Raw genomic sequence first — 23036 nt, 5'->3', positions numbered from 1 at the left:
TTTGTACTGCTCAAGATGGTTTCTCTATCTGCAAAATGAAGATGAAAATCCCTATTTCACAGTGCCATTATGAAAATTCAATTTAATTCACAAATATTTATATTCATGGAGTGCTTACCACGTGCCAAGCAGTTATAGGCAGTAGGCATCTATCAGTGAGCAAAACAGACAAAATATCTTGCCCTTGTGTAGCTTACATTCTAGTAAAGAGGAAGCAGCCAATAAATTTTTTAAAAAAATAAATATATAGTATGATAGAAGGTGGTCAGTAAAAATTATACAGCAAGGATAAGGGGGATTTGAGAGTGTTGGAGGGGGACTGCAATTTTAACAGGGGTGGTCAGGATAGGCTTCCTTGGGAATCATGACATTTGAATATAGACTTGAAAGAGGAGAGAAAATGAGTATCTTAGGCAAAATAACAGTCACTGAAAAAGCCCTCAGGTGGGAACAAGTTTGGTACATCTGACAATTGGTTAGGAAGCCAGTGTGGCTTAAGCAGAAAGAGTGAGGACAGAGCAGGAGATAAGGCTGAAAAGGTAATAGAAAAGGTAATAGAAGTCATATTGTAAAGACCTGCAAGATAATTTAAGGACCAACTGAGAGAACATTTATAAGTGAAAAAACACAATACCTGACCTATAGCAGATGCTAAATGATAGCTAGTATTATTACAAATAATCTACAGTATTTTATTGAATCTAAGATGCCACTGTTTGAAGAGGCACCATTGTTTTATGCACCATTAAGGAAAAAACTGCCAATTAATTTATGACACACTATTGATAAATAGATGCATCTTGATTTCAGAGTGTCTAACTGGATTATGAACACTGAAAAGAAATGTGCTTTAAAAGGAAAACCTCAAATATCAAGACACTAAAGGAATGGAGTATTTTAATTCACTGAATTTTCTAAGAAGTGATTAATCAGAAAAATCCTTACTTTCTTGCTTTAATATGTAGTACATGAAGTACAGAATTTCATCTTCTTCCTCACCTGTAAAATGGGGATAATAACTACCAGAAGAACTATGACAAGAATTAGTGATAATAGATGTGGACTGCTTACTATCATACCTAACACAAAATAGGCCCTCATTATATGAAAATTATGATAAATCTAGGGTCTTGCTGATTCAGTAAAATGATAAATAAGATATGCTATTTCTATAGCATATGAGCATAAGCAGAAACTGCAGAATTTGTTACTGACACTCTAAAAATTGGTTTTCTATATATACATCTTATATATGTATATATACCTATACAGACCTATTTTCTCATTTATAATATCATCCTAAAAGTCAAGTGAAGTTTTAAAGAAAACCAAAAAACCTCCACTTAAGGGTTATAGATGGTTGATTTCTGGCCAAAGCTTTGATTACATTTCTTTTCACGCACCCTAATGACTAAATATTTACATATGCTTATACAAAAATGTTTCTTATCCACCAAAATCACTTAAAAACATAACTTTTGGGGCTTCCCTGGTGGCGCGGTGGTTGGGAGTCCGCCTGCCGATGCGGGGCATGCGGGTTCGTGCCCCAGTCTGGGAGGATCCCGCGTGCCGCGGAGCGGCTGGGCCCGTGTCCGGAGCCTGTGCTCCACGGCAGGAGAGGCCACGGCAGTGAGAGGCCCGCGTACCACAAAAAAACAAACAAAAAAAACAAAAACAAAACAAAACAAAAAAAACATAACTTTTGACCACAACACTGAATACAAAAAAGTATATAATTATATGCAATTTACAGTTTTGCATAAGGATTTATGACATTATCTAAAGAAAATCATTTGCGGAATACAATAATGAAAATCAGGTATACTGAGTATTTTTTATGTCTCAAATATCCCTAAACATACTTTGTACCCCTTAATGAACAAAGTTCTATAATTATTACTTATATCAAACATGTAAAATCCTGAAAGGTTACCTGGGCTCCAACTAACTGGAGAAGTGCGAAGTTGACAGGAAGCACATCAATGTCTGTGTTGATGGCAGTCTGATCAAAAGGACAAGCTTTTCGGTGAAGTTTATTCAAGCAGGTCTTGCAAACAGTGTGTGAACAACCTAAACTGATGGGTTTGTGCACATTCTCATCAAATTCATTATAGCAGATTGGACAGGACAGAAATTCTGTCCATTGAGCTGCCTGCACAGGCATTGTGGAAGCTGGATGCTCGGGTTAGCAGTCTAGCAGATCATTATTTTGCTGGGTAGTGTTTTGTAAGCTGGAAATGGACAAAAGTAAGAATTAACCACATATTCATCATTCACCTTTCAAGAATTAACTGCTTAAGTCAACCATCACAGCTTCAAAACCTAAAACACTTTTTTTAAAAAAATAAATTTATTTATTTATGGCTTTGTTGGGTCTTCATTGCTGCGTGCGGGCTTCTCATTGCGGTGGCTTCTCTTGCTGCGGTGCCTGGGCTCTAGGCGTGGGCTCAGTAGTTGTGGCGCACAGGCTTAGTTCCTCCACGGCATGTGGGATCTTCCTGGACCAGGGATCGAATCCGTGTCCCCTGCATTGGCAGGAGGATTCCCAACCACTGTGCCACCAGGGAGGCCCAAAACCTAAAACAATTCTGAATAATTCTATATGCTTTGAACATCTTTTTCTTTAAATCTATTTGCTGAATTAAATTTCTGAAAAGTTTTTGTGCAGAAACAATATCCTAATAGTGCTCCTTCTGACTAAACATATTTATATCAGTTGCGCATCAAAGCTTTCATGTATTTTTCTTAATGACCACATCAAATAAACAGATTAACTTTCCACAATTTCATTTTCAGAAAAACAAATTACTTTGGATTGCTAATTAAAAAAAAAAAGTGTTTCCCTGGAATATCTACTACCCCCAAGCATAGTAAGATATGACCTAAGAGTTAGTGAACTCTGGAAATACTGATCCAAACAAAATCACGGTGAGTCAGGAGTGAAGGAACAGCTTTGCCACCTGAATGACCAAGTCAGTCAAGGATAGTTCACCTTGGCAGTTTCACAAAAGAGGAAATCTCTGGTCAGGACTTGACTATGAGGCTAACTAAGGTACTGAAAAAGTATGAGAGAAGACTGTTAATGATAGAGCCATTTGTCCATAAATGAAAGAATGATGCTAACCTTAAAATACAGTGCCAAAGTAAAAGAAAAAAAAAAGAAAATACAAATCTTGAATGTAATTCCCTACAATACTTTTGACAAAACATATCAGTTAGTGATATATATATATATATATATATATATATATGAGACCCAAAAACTGTCAGGTCCAATGAGCAAGATGTTGAAGAATAAAATAATATTCTTATCTAATAACTCTAAACAGAAAAACAGCAAAATACAGTTGACCCTTCAATAATGCAGGCTTGAACTGCCCAGGTCCACTTATACACATATAATTTTCTTTTTTTTAATAATGCTTTTTTTTTAAACATCTTTATTGGAGTATAATTGCTTTACAATGGTGTGTTAGTTTCTGCTTTATAACAAAGTGAATCAGCTATACATATACATATACATAACATATACATATATCCCCGTATCTCTTCCCTCCTGCGTCACCCTCCCTATCCCACCCCTATAGGTGGTCACAAAGCACAGAGCTGATCTCCCTGTGCTAATCTCCCTGTGCTATGCGGCTGCTTCCCACTAGCCATCCATTTTACATTTGGTAGATACACAGATATTTCTCAGTAGTAAATACTACAGTACTACGGAGTATGGCTGATTGAATCCACAGATGCAGAGGAACCATGGATGCAGATGGACAAGTATAAATTATATGTGGATTAACCCCAGCATTATTCAAGGGTCAACTGTTTAAATTTCTATCTTTATATATGCATATGATTAAAAGGCACACGGAAAAACATGACTGATTTTTCTTTTCTTATTCCTAAGATTAAAACATTCCATAATTTTTAATAAAATATTTAGTATCAAAACCTCTAATTTAAAATCTTTAGATCCTGGGACTTCCTTGGTGGCACAGTGGTTAAGAATCCACCTGCCAGTACAGGGGACACAGGTTCGAGCCCTGGTCCAGGAAGATCCCACATGCTGCGGAGCAACTAAGCCCGTGTGCCACAACTACTGAGCCTGCGCTCTAGATAGAGCCCGCTTGCCACAACTACTGAAGCCCGCGTGCCTTATAGCCTGTGTTCCGCAATGAGAAGCCACCGCAATGAGAAGCCCACGCACCGCAACGAAGAGTAGCCCCCGCTCGCCGCAACCAGAGAAAAGCCCGCGCACAGCAACGAAGACCCAACGCAGCCAAAAATAAATACATAAATAAATAATTTAAAAAATATATATAAAAATTAAAATAAAATCTTTAGATCCCGAACTTGAACACTCTACATTTCACAAATTTTCTGCATCGTCCAATTCAAAACTTATATAAGTCTGACAGATGCTCTCTGGTGAACAAGAAATCTAGGTATTTAGGGCAATTATCAGCCAATACTTTATTTCATAAGAACGTTTACCAATCCAAATATATTAGTGCCACAGAAATTAGATGTTTAAAAATGTAATCAGATTCAGGACAGAAAAGTGTATAACTGATTCTCAAATAACCCCACACTCAAATGAGGAATTCTATTAGCCTTTATTGTGCTTTTTATGTTCAAAAAAACTAAGTTTTTAAAAAATACCTTGGTAAAAATGAATTACAGAACTTGTTGTGTAAAAAGCACCTACACAAACTTTTCCTCAAACAGCTCTGATGCAAAGTATCTAATATCTTTATTTATAAACTACCCAAATCTTGCAAACTATGTTTACTTTATTTTACACATTTCACTTTCACATTTCCGCATCTGTCAATGCCATCAATCTTAAAAAGTCTGCTTCAAACTTCAGAGATGAGCACTGAGCAGGTGAACACATCACTCCTTGAAACTATTCAACATTTTTAATGTTTAGTCTTCTAGGCTGCCGAATTATACAAGGAAAAGACCTTTAAGGAAGGATGAATTTCATGTTAAATCTAGTGCTGAGAGCCCTAATTTAGTTAATAACTTGAACTGATAAAATATTTATCAAAACAAGACACTGCATCTATTTTTTTCTTAATGGCCACCTGTTTGGAAATGCTAATTCTGTGGGTTAGGATACCATGGGCCACTGGGTAATAGGAAACTAGTAGCAAATACTCTTTCCTTACTTAGTTTTCCAAGATCATCCTGAAATGCTTTACGTTAAAGTTAATCAGTGGGGGGAGAAAAGCCATTTCAGTTTGAACCAAACATAAAAATGCTGCCTTTCATATTTCGCCTACTAGTTTTGAAGTGTTTCAAATTATTCAGGAATACACTTGATAGTTTTAATATCTCATATGTGTTTCTAGGTCTAAGAACAGCAGATGTTTTAATATAATTAATGCTGAGACATTTAACTTCTAGCAGAAATCAAATAAATACCTTTGAAAGAAAAAAATATTTGCCAAATTCTCCTTCTGCTATGTGTCAGATTCTAACTTTCTGAACGGAAAATTACAAACTGAACTTTCCTGGTAAGATACCAGAAACGGTTTGACTTTTTAAAATGTTTTTCCTCAGTACCACTGTTGATAAATTCTAGATTCCTCAATTATGATAAAGACAAAATAAAATTTTGTCTGAAACACTGAAAGGTTTAATTAGTGATGACAAAACTGACCTTTCATTCCTTTCAAAGGCACTCTGTAAATGTTTACCTAGAAAATATTTTTATAATTATCAAAAATGATAGCCTACTGTCTCTATAATTTATTTTTTTAAAAGCATCTAACTGACCCATAGCAAGCTAATATATATTGATGTGTAGAACTCGCAGGTTTATACTAATACATGCCATAGTAACTTATGAAACTATGGAAGTTTTAAATTGCTAATAACATTTATATTTAACAGTAAAGTATCCATCCTAAAGATACTCCCAAAACATCTCAAACTGAGATAAAATGGCTTAAAAAGCCCATACCTCTAGATATATAAAGGGACTACTTAAGAAAAACATTCAAATTAAATTATTTGTATTAAGTCATTTTATTTACTAGTTACTAAAATTGAAGAACAACAAGATAAAGCATAGGAGTGAGAAATGCTATATTAGAGAGGAGACCTTAAACAGATTTTTACTGAAGTAATTTTTCAGGCTATAAGTTCCTTGTAATGCGTACTAACTCATAAAACAGGAAGAGTAATAGACACCTCTTACATGATGCAAATTAGAAATTGCTTTATTAAAGGCAAACTGCTTATCACCTAAGTACTTTCATTTTCTTAGTCCACCATGATATTATGCACTCAGTTCAGGACTATGAAACATGATTTTAAAATGTCAGAGTAAGGTTTATGCCCCATTCACTACTGTATAATAAAAAAATACAGTATTTCACAATTCTCTTTATACAGATGTAAACATTAGGGCTCAGGTCTGTTAATTAAAACATTGTTTTCATTTTAGTTCACCCATGTGAGAAACTTAAGCTACTGAAATGGACTGTAACAGTACTTCTCAATTCAGAAACCTTAAAAATAATTAGTTTTGGACTTAAAAAATTATATTTAAAGCATCATAGGTACAATTTAGACCTTAACCTATAAAACTAACAAACAAAACCAATGAAAATAATCTGTAAGTTCTAAAACTCAGTATTCAAACTTATGAAAAGGACTGGAAAAAAGGAATTAAATTACAATGTTAAAGACTATTGGGCTTCCCTGGTGGCGCAGTGGTTGGGAGTCCGCCTGCCGATGCAGGGGACACGGGTTCGTGCCCCGGTCTGGGAAGATCCCACATGCCGCAGAGTGGCTGGGCCCGTGAGCCATGGCCGCTGAGCCTGCGCGTCCGGAGCCTGTGCTCCGCAACGGGAGAGGCCACGACAGTGAGAGGCCCGCGTACCGCAAAAAAAAAAGACTATTATACATGCTTCAGTATATGTTATGAAAGATATATGACCCAAGTTTTACTTCTAAAATCCACTATGGGGTTGAACTCAGTTTTTTAATGAGATTTAACTTTCAATGTCTTCTATTAGAACAGTAATGGGATAATTTTCTATTTTAACTAATATAACCAATAAAGTTTTGCTACTTTAGTGATGACTACCTGAAAAATACTTTTTTTGAGATAGAACTTAATTACTCACTTCTGCCTATCAAATAATGGCCACTGGATAAATTTACCCTTCATATTATCAAAGTCTTTAGCCTTTTGGTTATTCTGATTATAAGACGACATTCTGGCAGGAAATTTTTGGTTTTCATGCATCTACTTCTATTCAGATAATTTATTTCTTGGAAGAGCAGTACTCTAGAACTGCACTGTCCAGCAGAAATATAATGTGAGCTACAAGTAATTTAAAATATCTAGTAGTTGGGAGGGAGGCTCAAAAGGGAGGGGATATGGGGACATATGCATGCATATGGCTGATTCACTGTGGTGTACAACAGAAACTAACCAGTATTGTGAAGCAATCATACTCCAATAAAGATCTATTAAAAAAAAATAAAGAAAAAATAAAATATCTAGGAGTCACATTAAAAAAAGGAAAAACAGGTGAAATTAATTTTAATAATAATTTATTTAACCCAATTTATCCAAAATATCATTTCAACATGTAATCAATATAAAAAATTATATTTTTAATTCTTTTTTTTTTGGACTAAGTCTTGAAATCTGGTGTGTATTTTACACTTATAGCACATCTCAATTCACACCAGCCGCATTTCAAGTGCTCAATTGCCACATGTGGCTAGCGGCTAGTGTTGGACTGTGCAACTCTAGAGTACTTAAAATTATAAAGTAATACTCAAAACTAATTTTTATTAAGAATTTGAGGTTAAAGTTACATCTACACTTAGGAAGGTTTTCATAAAACTAAAAAGCCTGAAGATCATAAAGATGTAACTTAACATTTATGAGACTAGGTGCAAAACATTATTTTAAATTTTCAGCTGGCTTTATTTTACTACATGCTTCCTTTTTGCATCAATAGAAAATGAAACTTCAACCCAGTCCAAGCAAAACAATAAACAAGTACTTATTATAATAAGATCTTATTGTAAGTTTATTTATCATTATTTGATATTGCATACAATGTGGAAGTTCTATTTCTGAATATAAAATTCTGTGTAAAGAAAAATGCTTTCCCTCCCAAAAGAATTTTTTTGACATTTTTTAAACTGGAAGACACAGCAAACTACAAAAGCAGAAAATGAATTAATGAAAACATATGAACAAAGAACATAAGTCTTCTTAAATGTCAGGTTGACCCCACAGTAATAACAGATCAGGAGTAACTCAAAGAATCCACTAATGAACACGACTGCAATTAAATCCTCAAATAGGCGCCAATCTGAATTATAACATCTGCTTTTTCTAAACATGTCTGGAATGTATGTTTAACATTTTGTCCTTCTAGCTATTTTCCAAACTCTAAAAATTTGGAAAACATCAATCTCCAAATCAACAAAAACAGCAATATTGAAAGATGGTCTTTGACAGGATGTAATGGCCTCGATTTCTTCAAGAACTGAATGTGGAAGTAAACAACATAAGAAAGGGATGTTATGTTAGAACAGTGGTGCAGCTTTTTAGACAGATAAAAGAATCCATGAAGTCTTCTTAATGTTTCGAGAAGCCACAACTAAATTTTTATGTTTAACTATAAACAGGCTGCACAAAGCTAACTAAAATACTTCTTTCTTTGCTTTTGGGTATAATTATATCAATTTAGTGTAGCAACATTAACTTTCTCAAGTTAATCAAAAGTTCCTATTGGAACTTAAAAGTCTGACTAATACAAAAATAGAAAAAAGATTACTCAAGCACTTTATTTGGGATACAAAGTCATTCTAACACAGGTGGTGGGACGAAAGTAGGAATTAAAAAGAAGGGGCCTAGCTAAGGGGAGAGTAGGAATTAAAAGGGAACTAGGTAGTTATTTTAAAAACAAAAAAAGAGGGTGGGAATCATGAAATTAGATCTACTTTATGTCAGTGATTACTTGAGGCTATTTTGATGTCAAGGTTCTATCTGCCGGTATCTTAAACTGTTCTGTGATTCCAAGGATGGAAATGACAGCTACCCCCATCTTCTTCCTTCCTGAAAGCTAAGAACAGAGAAAAGTAGAGCTGCTTCTGAGAAACAAAGATGCTTTCTACCATTCTTCTAAGATGGTGGAAGAGTCTCCTTAAGAGGCTTCCCCAAGAAGGAAAAATGAAGGAGGGAAAGAAAACCATAGCAGAATTCCCTGGCTGTTTCAACGCCATTGCTCCGTCACAACCACTGTGCAACCACTCTGGTCCGGCCCTCTCCCTCCCAGGAGGTTAAGCCCTCCCAGGGCATTGTTTAGCCAGGGTCCCTATTTACCACTCAGATCGCCTCCACCATTCCTGCTTTAGGATCTCGGGAAGCCCCAGGGCAGAAAGCCGAAAAGCCAGGAGAAGACTTGGTTTCGAGGACCTCCTCCAACCCCACTCTTACTAACTGGTGTAGAAAAGGGAGAGGGAAGCCTGGTCTTTGCTTGCATGGGTTCCTTAGGGGGAGAAGCGTCCCCTCGGCCGGTGTCGACCGGAGGTGGCCATTAGCGCCGGGCGCTTGGTACTGAAAAAGCCCTACCGGGGCGAGGGGCCTCCTCCGGCCCGAGACTCCGGGCCCGGTCCGGGTGTCAGGTGCGGCCCTCGGTTTCCTACCCTCGGGGCACCGGCGACGACAGCGCACAGACCCCGGGCTGAGACCGGTCACCCGCCCGACCGCCGGGGACCTGGGACCCAGGCTGGCCCCGAGCCGCATCGTGCCCGCCCCCGCCCTACCTGAGGGGGACCGGGCGGGGTCGCTAAGGGCCGCTCCCGGGAGCCCCGCGACCGCGCGGCTCGGCGACGGAGGCGCCTCGTCTCGCCGGGGCAGAGCTCGGCGGCGGCTTCACGGCCTCAAACTCCATCGGGAGGTACAGGGACAGCCCCGTTGGCGGCGGCGGAGGCCGCGACGGGGCTTCCTCCTCCCTCCGCCTCCGCCTCCTTCTCCTTCTCCTCCTCCTCACCAAGGAGGCGGACCTGGAGGGATTCCGACCTAGTTCTCGCGAGAAGATACTCCCCACCTCACGCGAGATCACGCCTGACCGGGAGCTGGGGAGGTGGAAGGGAAGCGTAGTAGCCCCCGCCCCCTGGACTGCGCATCAGTTTTCCTCGGGTCTACAGAACCACCCCTTCACGTGACTAGGGAGCTCTGGAGCGCTGTGGGAGGTGCTGTTAGGAGGCCTGGGCAAGCCGAAGAGCTTGATGGGAAACTCCCTGTACATTCATATGCGCCTCGAGCCAGCCTCCTAGACACTGGTTTGAGCCAGTGTCTGACTCCCACTGTGGAAGGCGTGGTATGGATTAAGCATAATCTGAGGCATCTGTATTATATTGTACTCACTCTCCCATAATTAAATGCTGACAGGTTCCCTCAGTCTCTCAACATAGGGGCCAAACAATCTCCCTATTTTATTTTAAAAAAAATTTGTTTGCCTGGCACTAACGCCTTATCTCTTTGTTAAAGAGAGAATTCTGGGCTCTTCAGAAGATGGCAGAGATAAAAATTCAGTCACAAATTCTGGCGTCAATATCTCAATAAATATTTGTTGAAGGATTTCTTTTCATAGTAAACTGCAAGGTAGAATTTATTGTTTTTATAGATGAAGAAGCAGGCTGGGAAGAGGGATCAGGGAAATACATTAGTGGACTATATTACGTGCCAGGTCCTGAGTTACGTAATAAAATTTTTAATTTTACTATTTTGTTTCACATGCTCATCAAAATAATCCTAAAAGGCAGATACTATGTACTCTGTTACTGATGAGATACTGAAAAGCACAGGTTAAGAAAATGGCCATGAATTTTAATTAAACAAGTCACTTTCCAATGTGAAACCAGATGTCCAACAAGAGCGTTTATGGAAGTAAACCCACCACAAATTAGAAGACATATGGAAAAGTAGTTTATAAACTATAATGAGTTTAAATATATATATACATATGGTTATTACTACCCAGATGGCAGGAAAACATCAGTGTTTTTAAATAAAATATTCATAGGCCACATCAAAGATTTTCTTACATGCATTTTTATCCCTTTCAGTCACTTCTCTTTATGAAATATATGCCAACCCAATAGAAAGGTTCCCAACAATGATTCATTTGGTTCACTGTTTTCCATTCAACTAGATAGCGATGGATATATACATATCTTTTTTCCATTCCACTGGACAGTGGTATGTGATAATGTGATAAGATTTTTCAAAGGTGACCTGATCACACTTAAAATTTCAATTCCAATTCTCCTTCCCTCCCTGCTTTATTTTCTCCAACTCCGTTTTCAAAATCTGAGAGTACATTGGTTTTACTTGCTTACTGTCTGTCTCGCTCCAGTACAACACAAGTTTCTTGAGAGTAGGGATACCTAACTTATAATACAGGTATATATTGTAAAGACTCTGTAAATATTTGTTGAATGAATGATTAAATGAATAGCCAGGAAAAATAGTTTCCTTTAAAATTCACAGATTAGACAAAAGACAAAACTCTCCATTCCCATCTCCACTTTATTATTTCTTATGTAAACATATAGGATAGTTACATCCAGGGAAAAATGGCAAGGATTTTCTCTTACACCAAAGTAACAACTGTCTTTCCAAGATCCTTTATACATAAATCCAGTAAATGAAGAGGCTGAACCAAAACATGCTGCATATTTTCCCCATCATATCAGAAACACAAAGAACTAAAAGTGAATGTTTTCAGTGAATAAATTCAACACTTTACTTTGCCATACCTGCATTTTAAAAAAAGATTTCATTTTCCTGAAATTGTTTAGAAACATCATGCAAACAGACACTCTCCTAGGAATGATTTGAGATCCCTCTGTGCTACCGAACAGGAATAAATAATAATAAATAACAACCATCACTTTCACAAAACACCCCTTCCCCCTAAGCAAAAATCTCAAAGTGCTTACAAAAAATTTCACGAGAATCTTACAAGGCACACATAAAGCATAAACATAGTACAACCATAATTTTTTCAAACATCAAAGATAGATACCAATTTCTAAAAGAAATAGTTTATTACTATTCTTTTACTCTCCCCTCCCATTTCCATCCCTCCCCCACAAAATTTCATCCTAGGAAGCAAAAATAAGAAAAGTACTTCAATCACAAACTATTTCTGAAAGGGAAGTGTTCTCATGCCTACAAATGGCCAATCATAGGTCAAATGGGAAAGAAAATTGAGCGCTGTGCTATCAAATTCTCCAGTGGAAGAAAAACACTCTTTAATTTAGAAAAGTTCTGTCTCCAATGGAGTACTAAATAGCAACATTCATAAAGACACAAAACTCTCCTGACTTGCTTTTCCCTCTGTTCTTAGAAACTCAGGAAGATTTAAATATAAAATCATAGAATTTTAGACCTGGAAATGATCTTACAAATTATCAAGATCAAAGTTGTTATTTTACATATAAATTTAAGAAAAGCTCAAGGAGAGGTGACCTACCCAATGTCACTAACTAGTGACCTGGGAATTATGAAGTTGTTTTTCTTATCTAACACTAGAGCTGGATTACTTAAAATCTCTCCCAGAGTTAAAAATCTATAAAGAACATATTTTTCACAGAAGTATCACAAAAAAGATATTTAACATTTATAACAATCAACATGTGATTCATCACAAAATTCATTAAATGGTACAAAGTATATTACATTTTAAAATGTGGAAGGGCTTCCACAGAAACTAAACGTGGCAGAAATTCTAAATAAAGCTGAGGTGAGTAGAGGAGGAACAGAACATCTTGAAATAAGATGTATCCAGTCAGGCTTCTTTACAAATAGTTCCTGTGTTTTAGAAAATATGATTTTCCCTGCACTATATTTTAATCTTGTTATAACAACAAAAAGTTTTGTGTTATATGTGGACAGGGATATTAGAGAGCAATGGCTCATAACACAATTTGAAACATTGCTCTCAGTTAAATAACTACACAGTCATGGTTTTGCTTTTGGCACATTTCTGGAAATACAGAATAAAACTCTAGGGAGGGCTTCTTTCTAGGGTAAATTTGTGCTGTGCCGTACCCTGCTACCCTTCCTGTTGGTGTGGGACTCTCTAGGGACCTAAAATCCCAGCACCTGGCCCTCCGCCCCAAGTAAATCCGGATGTGGCCCTTACTGATCAGATTTATTCCAGGCCTGAGTGCATTCTTCTTCTCTTCTCATATATTGGAAAGTTTATTTGCCTGCAGGATCTCGGTTCCCTGACCAGGGACTGAACCTAGGCCACAGCAGCGAGAGCCCAGAATCCTAACCACTAGGCCACCAGAGAACTCCTGGGCGAGCGTGATCTGAAGCAAAGTGTGGGAAACCTCACCTGTCGGTCTCTGTGTGGGAGATGACTGTGCAGAATCCCTCCTGTGACTGTCGGCAGCAGTCTATTCCACGTAGTGAGGTCGCCCATGTGTGCATGGTTGTGGCACAGGAAGAGGGTATGCTGATTCCAAGCATTAAACAGTACCTTTGAAACTTTCAAGATTGGCTTCAACAGCCTAAGGAAGATGCCTGGAAGAGGAAAGAACTGGAGTCTGGGATCGCTCTTTCTCAGGAACGGTTGACCTTTGAGGAGGTGGCCATAAAATTCACTCAGGAGGAGTGGGAATACCTGGACCCTGCTCAGAGGGCCTTGTACAGGGACGTGATGGTGGAGACCTATAGGTCTTCTCTGAGGAAGATCTTCACCAGGAAGACCTTGCTAAATTGATCGAGCTCTGGGGAAATCAGGGACAAGCAGTCAAGAGAGCGGAGCCAGATGAAGGAGCACCTGGCAGCCTTCTCTACTCACGTTATAGAGCTGGAGGAAATCTGTACACCGCCAGAGAAGACCTCATTAAATCTGAGGAAATGAACACGAAATTGAAAGGAGATGTCCGTGAAACTGAGGCTAAAAACTGCCAGTTGCAAGAACGCCTGCAGCTGGCACAGCAGGAGCTGCAGCAGACCCTGCAGATAGCAGAGGTGCTCCCCAAGGTAGAGGCAGAGCTGGCCCAGAGTGTGGCTGCACTCTCCAAGGCAAGGCAGAGAGAAAATGAATGAAGAACATAATGTTTATCGGACACTGTTGACAAGCTTCTTTCAGAATCTAACAAGAGGCTTCAGCTTCATCTTAAAGAGAGAACAGCTACTCTAGCAAAGAAGTCTCTCCTACTAGAAGTTGAGAATGCAAAAACGCAGTTAGAAGAAATGCAACATGGTAAGGCTCAGCTAAGACTAAACCTGGAAGCCCTGAGAGCTTAACTGGACCAGACAAGGCTGAGAGGAGCTCCATCACCAAGGCCGACCCCACTTGGGCAGTGTCCCAGATGTCAGGTTCCCCGTGGCAGATGGGCCTGCAGACTCCTTCAGCAGCAGCGTGGTGTGGCTGCACCCCCAGAAAGGCTGGCTGCCAGGGCTAAGTGAGGAGACTTCCAGGCCACCAGCTTCCCGAGAAGCGGTACAAGATGACCATAAAATGTGGAACCTTGGCCCCCTCCTCCCCGCTGTCCCTTTGGCTGGACCAGATGCACAAGGGGGTGCTGCACACAGCCAGCCCCGAGAACACCAGGGATGTGCACAACTCAAAAGGTTTGCAGGATGGCCCCATGAGCAACCCCAGCAGTAGTAACAGCAGCCAGGACTCACTGCCCAAAGCCCCCAGGAAGAAGGTCATCAAGTCCTCTATCAGCTCCTTGTCTGACAAGAAAGAAAAGGGCCAACCTGGACATCTTGGCAAGAAATCGTGATGACAAGGTGGTAATGCAGAGACAGAAAACTCATCTCAAGATGCCTTGGGACTCAGCAAATTGGGAGGACAGGCTGAAAAAAATCGTAAACTTCCAAAAAACAAATGATCCCATATCCAACCACTGCCCGACAGCGACCACTTGGAGACCCAAGTTCCCAACCACTGAGTTGCTTGAGCCTCATGAGCACGACATGTGAGAAACCTGCTGGCAAAAACAACTATTAAAATCGTTTTCAACTTGTTAGGACGAAACATAAGTGGCCCACAGAACTGTACGCTTTTATCTTAAACCTGTTCAAGACAGGAACTTAAAATGAGCATTTTAATGGTACAGGGAAGCACCCTCCCCTGCCCTGGCCCTGGTGCTCCCTGTGCAGACAATTTTTATTTATGAGTGACTGGAAAACAGTGACTAAAAGAAGTAGGAGGTATATAATTCTCACCTAACAGGAAGTCCAGAGGGTGCAGTGGGGTGTGATGGATCCTCTGCCCCTTCTACCTCCATGACCACTTAATCTTTAGTGTCCTTACAGCAACTCTAGCATTGTGCATTTTTTTCAGTCAATATCCTCATAAAAAGAAAAATAAAATGTTTTTTTGCTTTCTCTTTTTATTGTATCTCTATGAGATGATGGATCCTTACTGAATTTATTGCACTAAGTATTTAATATATGTAAGTCAGAACATTATGCTATACACCTTAAGCTCATAAAGTGATGTATGTCAAGTACATCTCATAAAACTGAGGAGGAAAAGGCAAATAGAACACTTCAGGAAAAATGAAAAAAGAAAACTCTAGGGAGGGTTATAAAAATTGCATTAATGTAAATGAAAATGTTATTAAGAGGATACTAATAGCTACCCATATTTAAACTGCTCATCTAGTGACAGTAAGAAAACTAATATATATTGCCAATTCAAGACAGAAAAAGGAATGAACTACTCACACACACAGGAACATGGATGAGTCTCAAAGGCATTATGCTGAGTGAAAAAAGCATACCAAAAGGGAACATGCTACAGATTTCCCTGGTAGTCCAGTGGGTAAGACTCCGTGCTCCCAATGCAAGGGGCCGGGGTTCGCTCCCTGGTCAGGGAACTAGATCCCACATGCATGCTGCAACCAAGAAGTCTGCATGCCGCAACTAAAAGATCCCGTGTGCTGGAACTAAGACCCAGTGCAGCCAAAAGACAGAAATAAATCATAATTTTTTTTTAATAAAGAGGAACATACTATAAGGTTCCATTTATGATATTTCAGAAAAGGCAAAATTATAGTGATGGAGAACTGTTGCCTGGGTTTAGTGCTAGGATGAGGAGCTGACTACAAAGGGGAAGCATAAAGGAGTTTTGGAGGGTGATGGAATGTTCTGTATCCTAATTGCAGTGGTGGTTGCATAAATCTGTACATATGTAAAAATTCATAGAACTGTACACCAAAAACAAAGGTCAATTTTACTGTACGTTACCCAACAAATAAAATAAATTTCAAAAAGGAAACAGAAAAAATATCTTAGAGCTTCATGCCAATGGTATAATTCTACTGGCCACAAAATTATTAAATGTAACCGTATTAAATAAAATCAAGAAACCTAGGCCCAATTAATCATTTCTAAAATATGTATACTAACAACTCATGGAAATATTATTGTAAGGAATATTAGCTTATGTATAAGGAAAGTCTGCTACTTCCAAATGAATTTGAATTGTGTTCCTTTATGGTTTAAAACAATAGATACCTTGGTGTTTAGTTTGGAATCCAATAGAGTTGGTTAAAAAAAAATTCACCAGTCCTGTTTTTAAAATCACTAATAATGGGTAATAGCATGTTTTAAAATTTATTTTCTCTTCCCATTATCCTAATTTATTGAAGTTATGGTATGGTTGGATTTTACACTTATATCAATTACCTAGAGACTCAAAGTCAGAATCTGGAAATAATGCTGGTCCTCTGTCACTAGAATCAAGAATATTTAAGAGGACTATTTCTCTAGGTAAACCACTGGGACTTATATATAATGTATGAGATGAGACAGCATCCTCTCAGCTTTAACATGTCTCCCACACTTTGGAACTGGTAGTACAAGTTCAGAAAGAATAACTTGTGTAGGTAGACCAAAAATAAGACCCAAAGATAGGGCTGGAAATGCAATATTACAAATGCTGCATTTCTATAGAAAGACTTGCCTAACAGAATGATGTAAGGCTTACATAGCAAGGTGTGATTCTAATTATAGTCGATTTTGCCTTTCCAGATCATGCCTGGGTAGTTTTTCGCCACTGCTTCTGCCATGGACAGAGGTTAAGTGCTTTTTGAGAGCAGATTTGTGCTTGAAATCCATGTCACAACAGTGGCATTTGTATGGCCGATCCCCACTGTGTATGTTCAAGTGGTCTTGAAGTGTGCTTTTAGCAGTAAATGTCTTCAGGCATACAGTACACTGAAAGGGCCGTATGCCCATGTGCCCTCGAATGTGCCGGTTGAGATTTTTCTTTTGTGTAAACGTTTTCCCACACTGTAAGCATAAGAACAGTTTATGCATCTTAAGGTGGCGCAGATAGTTTTCAACGTGAAGAAACCCCCGAGGGCACCGGGGGCACTGGTGCCTCAGGGAAAAAGCATCCTCTAGATTCTGAATCTCATTCACTGTACCATGACTTCCTTCAGTATTCTCACAAAATAAGCCCTGATCTTGATTCCCAGGAACTTCTGCCACTCTGCTCTCAACTGTAGAATTGATCAGTGAATGCTGTGTTTCCGAGAAATACATGCTTGCTTTTGAAGAGGTACAAGGCTGTGATAACTTCCCACTTTCTACATCCCCAGTACTGATAGATTCCACATGGAGGATACGAATTTCATTGTCTTTAAAACCTATGTCTACTGAAGACAGCTCTGGTGACTTCATTTCCTTTCTTTCTGATGTCAAGCTCTCTACTGCAGACTGTAAAGCATTGCTTTCTTCTTCTTTAACATGGAAATCTATGTTCACAGGACTATCCTCTGAAATTTCAATGATCTCACAGTCTTTATCTGAATTTTCTTCTTCATTCTTAACATCTGGATCAGAGGATTGACACAGGTCAGCATGTTGATTGTTATTTTTCATAGTAAGATCAATTTCCAGATATTTTGACAAAGCTTCTGTGCACTTTTCCACAATGTGAACCATCTGAAGGTAACTAGCAGCAGTCAAGTATTTCAAAAGCTCTTTCTTTTTAACTTCAAGTGCTCCAGTGTAGCAAGAGAGCAACAATTTTCTGCCAACTTCTGCACTCTGCAAGATGGTGATTCTGACATGTTTTGACTGCGTGAGTAAAAACTGATCTCTCATAAAAGTGGAGCAAGCAGCTAAAATCACCTTGTGCCCCTGGAACTCAGTGTCATTAATATAAATTGACACATCACAAAATAAATTCTGCTGTCTCAAGAGATTCATTTTCTGCAAGACTACATCTCCTTGCTGTTCAAACTGGAAGTGCAGAACATCAGACTCAGCAGCCATGGTCACAATCTAAGCAAAATAAAACATAAACATTGATGTAAGGATCGGGGATGCTTTCCTATACTGTGATAGTAAAAACAAACAATTCAAAAATCCTAAACCTAAACTGGGTAAAAGACAACTCAAATTCTAACCTGGGTGCTAAGAGTGAACCCCTATATAACCATCTCAAGACCCAGAAAAATAAAACGCATTTCTCTATGCTCTTGTGGTACATTTTTCATACTTTTGTTACAGAACTTATTACGTTGAATTGTACTCAACAGTTTCTATGTCTTTCTCCTCGACTAAACTGTATGTGCCTTGTGGTTAAGGACATTGTTAATGCCCACCACTAAGTGGACTTAACTCAGTTTCCCAAACTAGAAACCTTAATGTAATTTCCAAACTTCCTACGCCTCATCACTACTGCAGGTCTTCCTTCTGTTCACCTGGACCAATGCAGTCTCCTTGATACCACACTCTCCTACATTCCAAACTACCCTCCTAAATACCACCAGATTAACATCTTTTAAAACTTTTTTAAAAATTCTATTTTACTCTTCTGCTTTAAATCCTCCATTGCTCTCCTCTACCTCCAGGACAGCCTAACCTTCTTAGCAAATACAAGATCTTTCATTATTTGGCCTTCACCAACGTTATGGCTTTACCTTTCCTCTATCTTTTACACTGAAGCTTCTCTGATATTTAGATTTTCACCACTGGCCAGACAAGAAGACCCAATTACACCTCTGCACATGTTACATTCGCGCTTTCAGCTAGTGATTTGGCTGAAGGCTCAAATCAAGTAAGATTTATCCACCCGTCTCCCGGACAGAGTCAGTTGCTCTCAGAACACCACGAAAAGGAGCCTGGCTCATCTGAGTTCCTGCAGCGAGCACAGGAGCAGGCACAGAGCAGGGGCAGCTTCGGGAATATCTGTTGAACTGAATCCGTACCACAGGTGGCCTGGAAGATCCTCCAGTTCGCCACATAGGTCTTCCCGAGCCAAGCCTGTCAGGACCAAGGTCCTGACGGCCAGGTGCCTGCAGCACCCCTCCAGCCACTCCCGGGCCGCGCCTCGCTGCTGCCCTCCTCCTCCTCCGCCTCCTCCTCCGGCTTCCCCACCTGCCGGAGTTTCCCACGCGCTCACTCACCGACTCAGAAACCAGAGCCGAGCTTTCCACTGCAGCGGCGGCCCAGGCCGGAAGGTGGGGTCAGCCTGGGAGGAAACACATCCGGTGTCAACTAGCTTCATTCTTTACTGGGGCCCGCTGGGCGTCCCGGAAGGACATCCTGAGACAGTCTCGCTTACTCCCCCCACGCCTGGAATAACAGAAAAGCCCCCGAATTCTGGCAAGTCCCATCTCTCCTGTCCCACTTTCGGTACTGAAGCCGGTCCCCTCCGTGAGCTTTCTTCAACATCCGAATAGCAGACGGGTTGTGAAGTTGGGGTACAGCGCGTCTGTCAGAGTACCCAGCACCGGGACCCCTGGGAGGCCCTCCCAGATTATTAGGGGCCAGGTCCTCTGCTTACCCTGAAATATACAATTTAAAAGGTGGCGGAGGTAAGGAGAGGAGAGTGCCATCGGGATCAGTACTCGAGATTGCCTAGCTAATGCCCCCTCAGGATCTGGATCCCACCTCACCGCTCAACCTATCGCTTCCTCCCCACGCCCCTACCCCTCTCACTTCCTTGGCAAACCCAGGCCTTCTATCTCAACCATTGGCCCGGCTGTTCCTCCAACATGCCCTATCCCTCCTACCACTCATCTTTCAAAATCCCATTCATCCATCGTTCATAAATCACATCATCCCTGAAGCCATCCTGAACTGCCCGTGAATTACTTGGCTCCCAATTGGGAACCAGTAAACCCTTTGGCTGCCTTAGTGATGGCAATTATCGTACCTGTATTGAAATCTGTGTCCCACCTAGGCAGAGGTATTTAGGACAGTGACTTACTGCTCCTTGCATTCCCGAAGTCTAGAACTTAGTAGGCATCAAGGATATGCCAAATGAAGGAATGTCTCAGCTAAATCTTAAAAGCAGTTGCTCCATCCCCTCAGTCAATAGCACAGGAGGAAGTAACTGACCCTAGTAACAATTTCTGGTTAGCCCAGATTTGCTTCTGAAGCCAAGCTCAGCGTGCTTGATTAATGTCTTTTCAAGAATAGGAGTGAAGAAAGCATTCCTGCATTCAAATTCAAGCAACTGGAAAGGGAAGCAGGAGGGGAGAGAGAAAATAAACCACTGACACCAGAGCTTTAATTGTCAAACTTTTATTAAGGAAACTTCCCCATAATAAGTGAAGAGGTAGTTCACAGTATGTCTAACATACAACAGATTTAGAACAGCTATTCACCAGCTGAAATAAAATGTTCTGGGTTGTTTGTTTAGGATAATATCTTAGAAGTAGTGACAATGGTCACCCTCCATTTATAGACCTTCTAATAAGGAAACTAAAACAAATTAAAACCACATCTGATTTACCTCAGAGCCACTTCAGTTTGGAGTTTGCCTTTAAAATTAAATAATAAATAAATAACTGTGACACAGTAATTTTTTAAAAACCAAACTATGGTAAAGAGAGCCCTCTCTCCTTTTTAGTTATCCTGGGGATCCATAAAATACAAATGCTGAATGTCTAAGGTTTTAAAAAATCTTCCTCCTCTACAAGAATACGACTAGTTTTGAAAGTCATCTTCCCCTGTAAAACATGTTTGATATCAGTAACTTGACCACTTTGCAATACAATCTAAGAAACATGTATAAACAAAGAGAAAAGTCAAGTACCACCAAAATTAAGAAAATGTCTCACAGAAACAGAACACCTCTCCAGCCAAGAAATGGAAGACACTGTAAACCATGTCAGTAGTTTGCAGTTGAAAAAGGTGAGAACTAGAAGATTTAGTGATACAAAACCATCAAGATGCTAATTTAAAGTGATCAAAGAAAGCAAAGCAGTTTTCTTTATTCTTCCTAGGATAAAACCAAATTGACACCTTATCTCACTAAGACTACATGAGATTGTAAGCTCTGTGAGGGCAGGGACCATAGCAATCTTACCTTCATATCCTCAGTATCTAGCATAGTGCCTGGCAATAGTAGGTGTTCAATAAATGTCTCTTGAATGTCTGAATGAATCCAGGAATAGTCTCCAACCAAAGAGACCAATCTTATTTGAACCCATGCCTTTTAGTCTTCAAACCAGTAACAAAAACAGGACATGAATGTAAGCAGAGGAAGCACTCCAACTTGAAATTTCCCTGTGATAAAATGATGTTCAGAGAAAATAGTGAAACATCCGTTAACATGTTAGTGTCTCACTGTTGCATAGAATTGGTACTCTTTGGTTGGATCATAAAAAAACCAGAATGCTAGGCAGCATCATTAGACCATATAATGAGTGACATTAGGCATAGATACCTGTTAGTCTTATCACTCAATTTTATTCTCATTTAAAATCTTTTAACAAAAGGTAGAAATTATACTTCAAATCAGATTCACATATAAATGCATCAAATTATAACAACTTTAAGAACTCCCTCTGATTACTCAAGTTAAAACTAATTTTTGGTTTATCTGTACATGGACTCTCATAGCTCAGAAACAAAAACAGAAAATCCTGATGGAAACTAAATAAACACTGTTTCAAGACAAAATCAGTTTCACATTTGGATCCTTCTCACATTATTCTTACTTGTTCTTGCCCTTCCTAATCAACACCTAGCAAATCAGTCACTTGCTTAGGAAAAATGTAATATTCATCCTAACCAAAAAATAATTAACTTACAAAAATAAATCCTTCTGTGATGTTTTATTTGCAAAATCCAGGATGTCTCAGAAAGCAAACAGTGATTCACAGAGGGGAAGCACAAACTACGAACTTTTTATTAAGGTATTCTTGATCATGTACTAAATCTTTTTAAGCCAAGCGACAGTGAGAAGTGAGGAGACCGTAGCTCATATTTAGTTAGTTATCTACTTTGGCTAACCTTGGCCAGGCCACCTCTTTGGGCTTTGGATATCCCAACTTAAAAAAAGAGAGGTGGACTAAATGATCTCTTAAGATTCTCTATGGACTTAAACACTCCTATTACCTAAATCTAACTCATGGGTCAGAAGCTAATAAGACTCAAAATTTTATTTCTGAACTATAACATGTGCTTTAGGAAGAACAGTTGTTTTGTTTTTCCATAATGGAAAATCAACTTTGTATTAGTGATCTATCAGAGGTGACAAGGTGGGACTATGTACCTTTATAAGAATATCTAAATGCAAAAACCTGATTGCTCCTGTGACTCACTTTTTTCATCCATTTTAGAAGTTAAGGTACACAAGGAAATGAGAATTCAGAGACTATTACAATACACTGGACAAAGCTCTGAAGGCCAAACTCACCTTACTGATGGCTAACTTCTAAAACAAAGCCTAGAGAATGACTCCAGATAGCCCCTTTTCAGAGAGACCATTACGCGTTAGCACACTTTAAATGTGCCTGGAGCAATCCTGACTTCAAAAGCATCACCAAGTAAGTTAGAGGTTAATTATAAACATTTGGCTTCTTTTTGGGGAAGACCTCCCAAATAAGTACTGTTGTACAACTGTACTACTATCCTTTGTTGGTTATGCTCCCCATGCTGATTCCTAACTATCTGTCTGCAGGTGTTGCTAAAAATATTGTACTCTGGTCTATGTGAACTTCAATGATGTGAAGTTGGGCTATATACTGTTGAAAAGAGTACAGAA

The 23036-nt window shown here is 39.4% G+C and overlaps 2 protein-coding genes across 5 annotated transcripts in view; both read right to left on the bottom strand.

The window, feature by feature from the left end:
* Positions 1-10015, bottom strand: part of RC3H2 (ring finger and CCCH-type domains 2) — a 52372-nt gene extending 42357 nt beyond the window's left edge. For all 3 annotated transcript variants that reach the window (XM_082842111.1, XM_082842112.1, XM_082842113.1), the window contains exons 1-2: positions 9808-10015; positions 1934-2231 (exon numbers count right to left, since the gene is read on the bottom strand). In XM_082842111.1, coding sequence (XP_082698237.1) covers positions 1934-2164 — 231 coding nt within the window. In that variant the 5' untranslated portion in view covers positions 2165-2231; positions 9808-10015. The remainder of the gene's footprint in view (positions 1-1933; positions 2232-9807) is intronic.
* Positions 10016-15866: 5851 nt separating this feature from the next.
* ZBTB6 (zinc finger and BTB domain containing 6) lies at positions 15867-19547 on the bottom strand. 2 transcript variants are annotated; one of them, XM_082842188.1, is made up of 2 exons: positions 19444-19547; positions 15867-18316 (listed from the first exon to the last, which is right to left on the bottom strand). In XM_082842188.1, the coding sequence occupies exon 2, from the start codon at positions 18305-18307 to the stop codon at positions 17033-17035; it is 1275 nt and encodes a 424-aa protein (XP_082698314.1). In that variant the 5' UTR covers positions 18308-18316; positions 19444-19547; the 3' UTR covers positions 15867-17032. The 2 variants fall into 2 exon arrangements, with proteins under 2 accessions (XP_082698314.1, XP_082698313.1); XM_082842187.1 differs by lacking the exon at positions 19444-19547 and adding an exon at positions 19246-19354.
* Between the last annotated feature and the right edge of the window lie 3489 nt (positions 19548-23036).

The sequence above is a fragment of the Leucopleurus acutus genome (assembly GCF_964270905.1).
Source record: "Leucopleurus acutus genome assembly, chromosome: 7".
In the NCBI taxonomy this organism is placed as follows: domain Eukaryota; kingdom Metazoa; phylum Chordata; class Mammalia; order Artiodactyla; family Delphinidae; genus Leucopleurus; species Leucopleurus acutus.
The sequence above is the reverse complement of the archived record's forward strand: the minus strand, read 5'-3'. Positions and strand labels throughout refer to the sequence as shown.

Excerpts from the sequence above, each read along its gene's own strand:
- ZBTB6 (XM_082842187.1), bottom strand. The coding sequence starts at position 19,281 with ATGTGGCGAACTGGAGGATCTTCCAGGCCACCTGTG. Across the intron at positions 18,317-19,245 it reads GATCTTCCAGGCCACCTGTG|ATTGTGACCATGGCTGCTGA; the intron begins GTACGGATTCAG and ends TATTTTGCTTAG.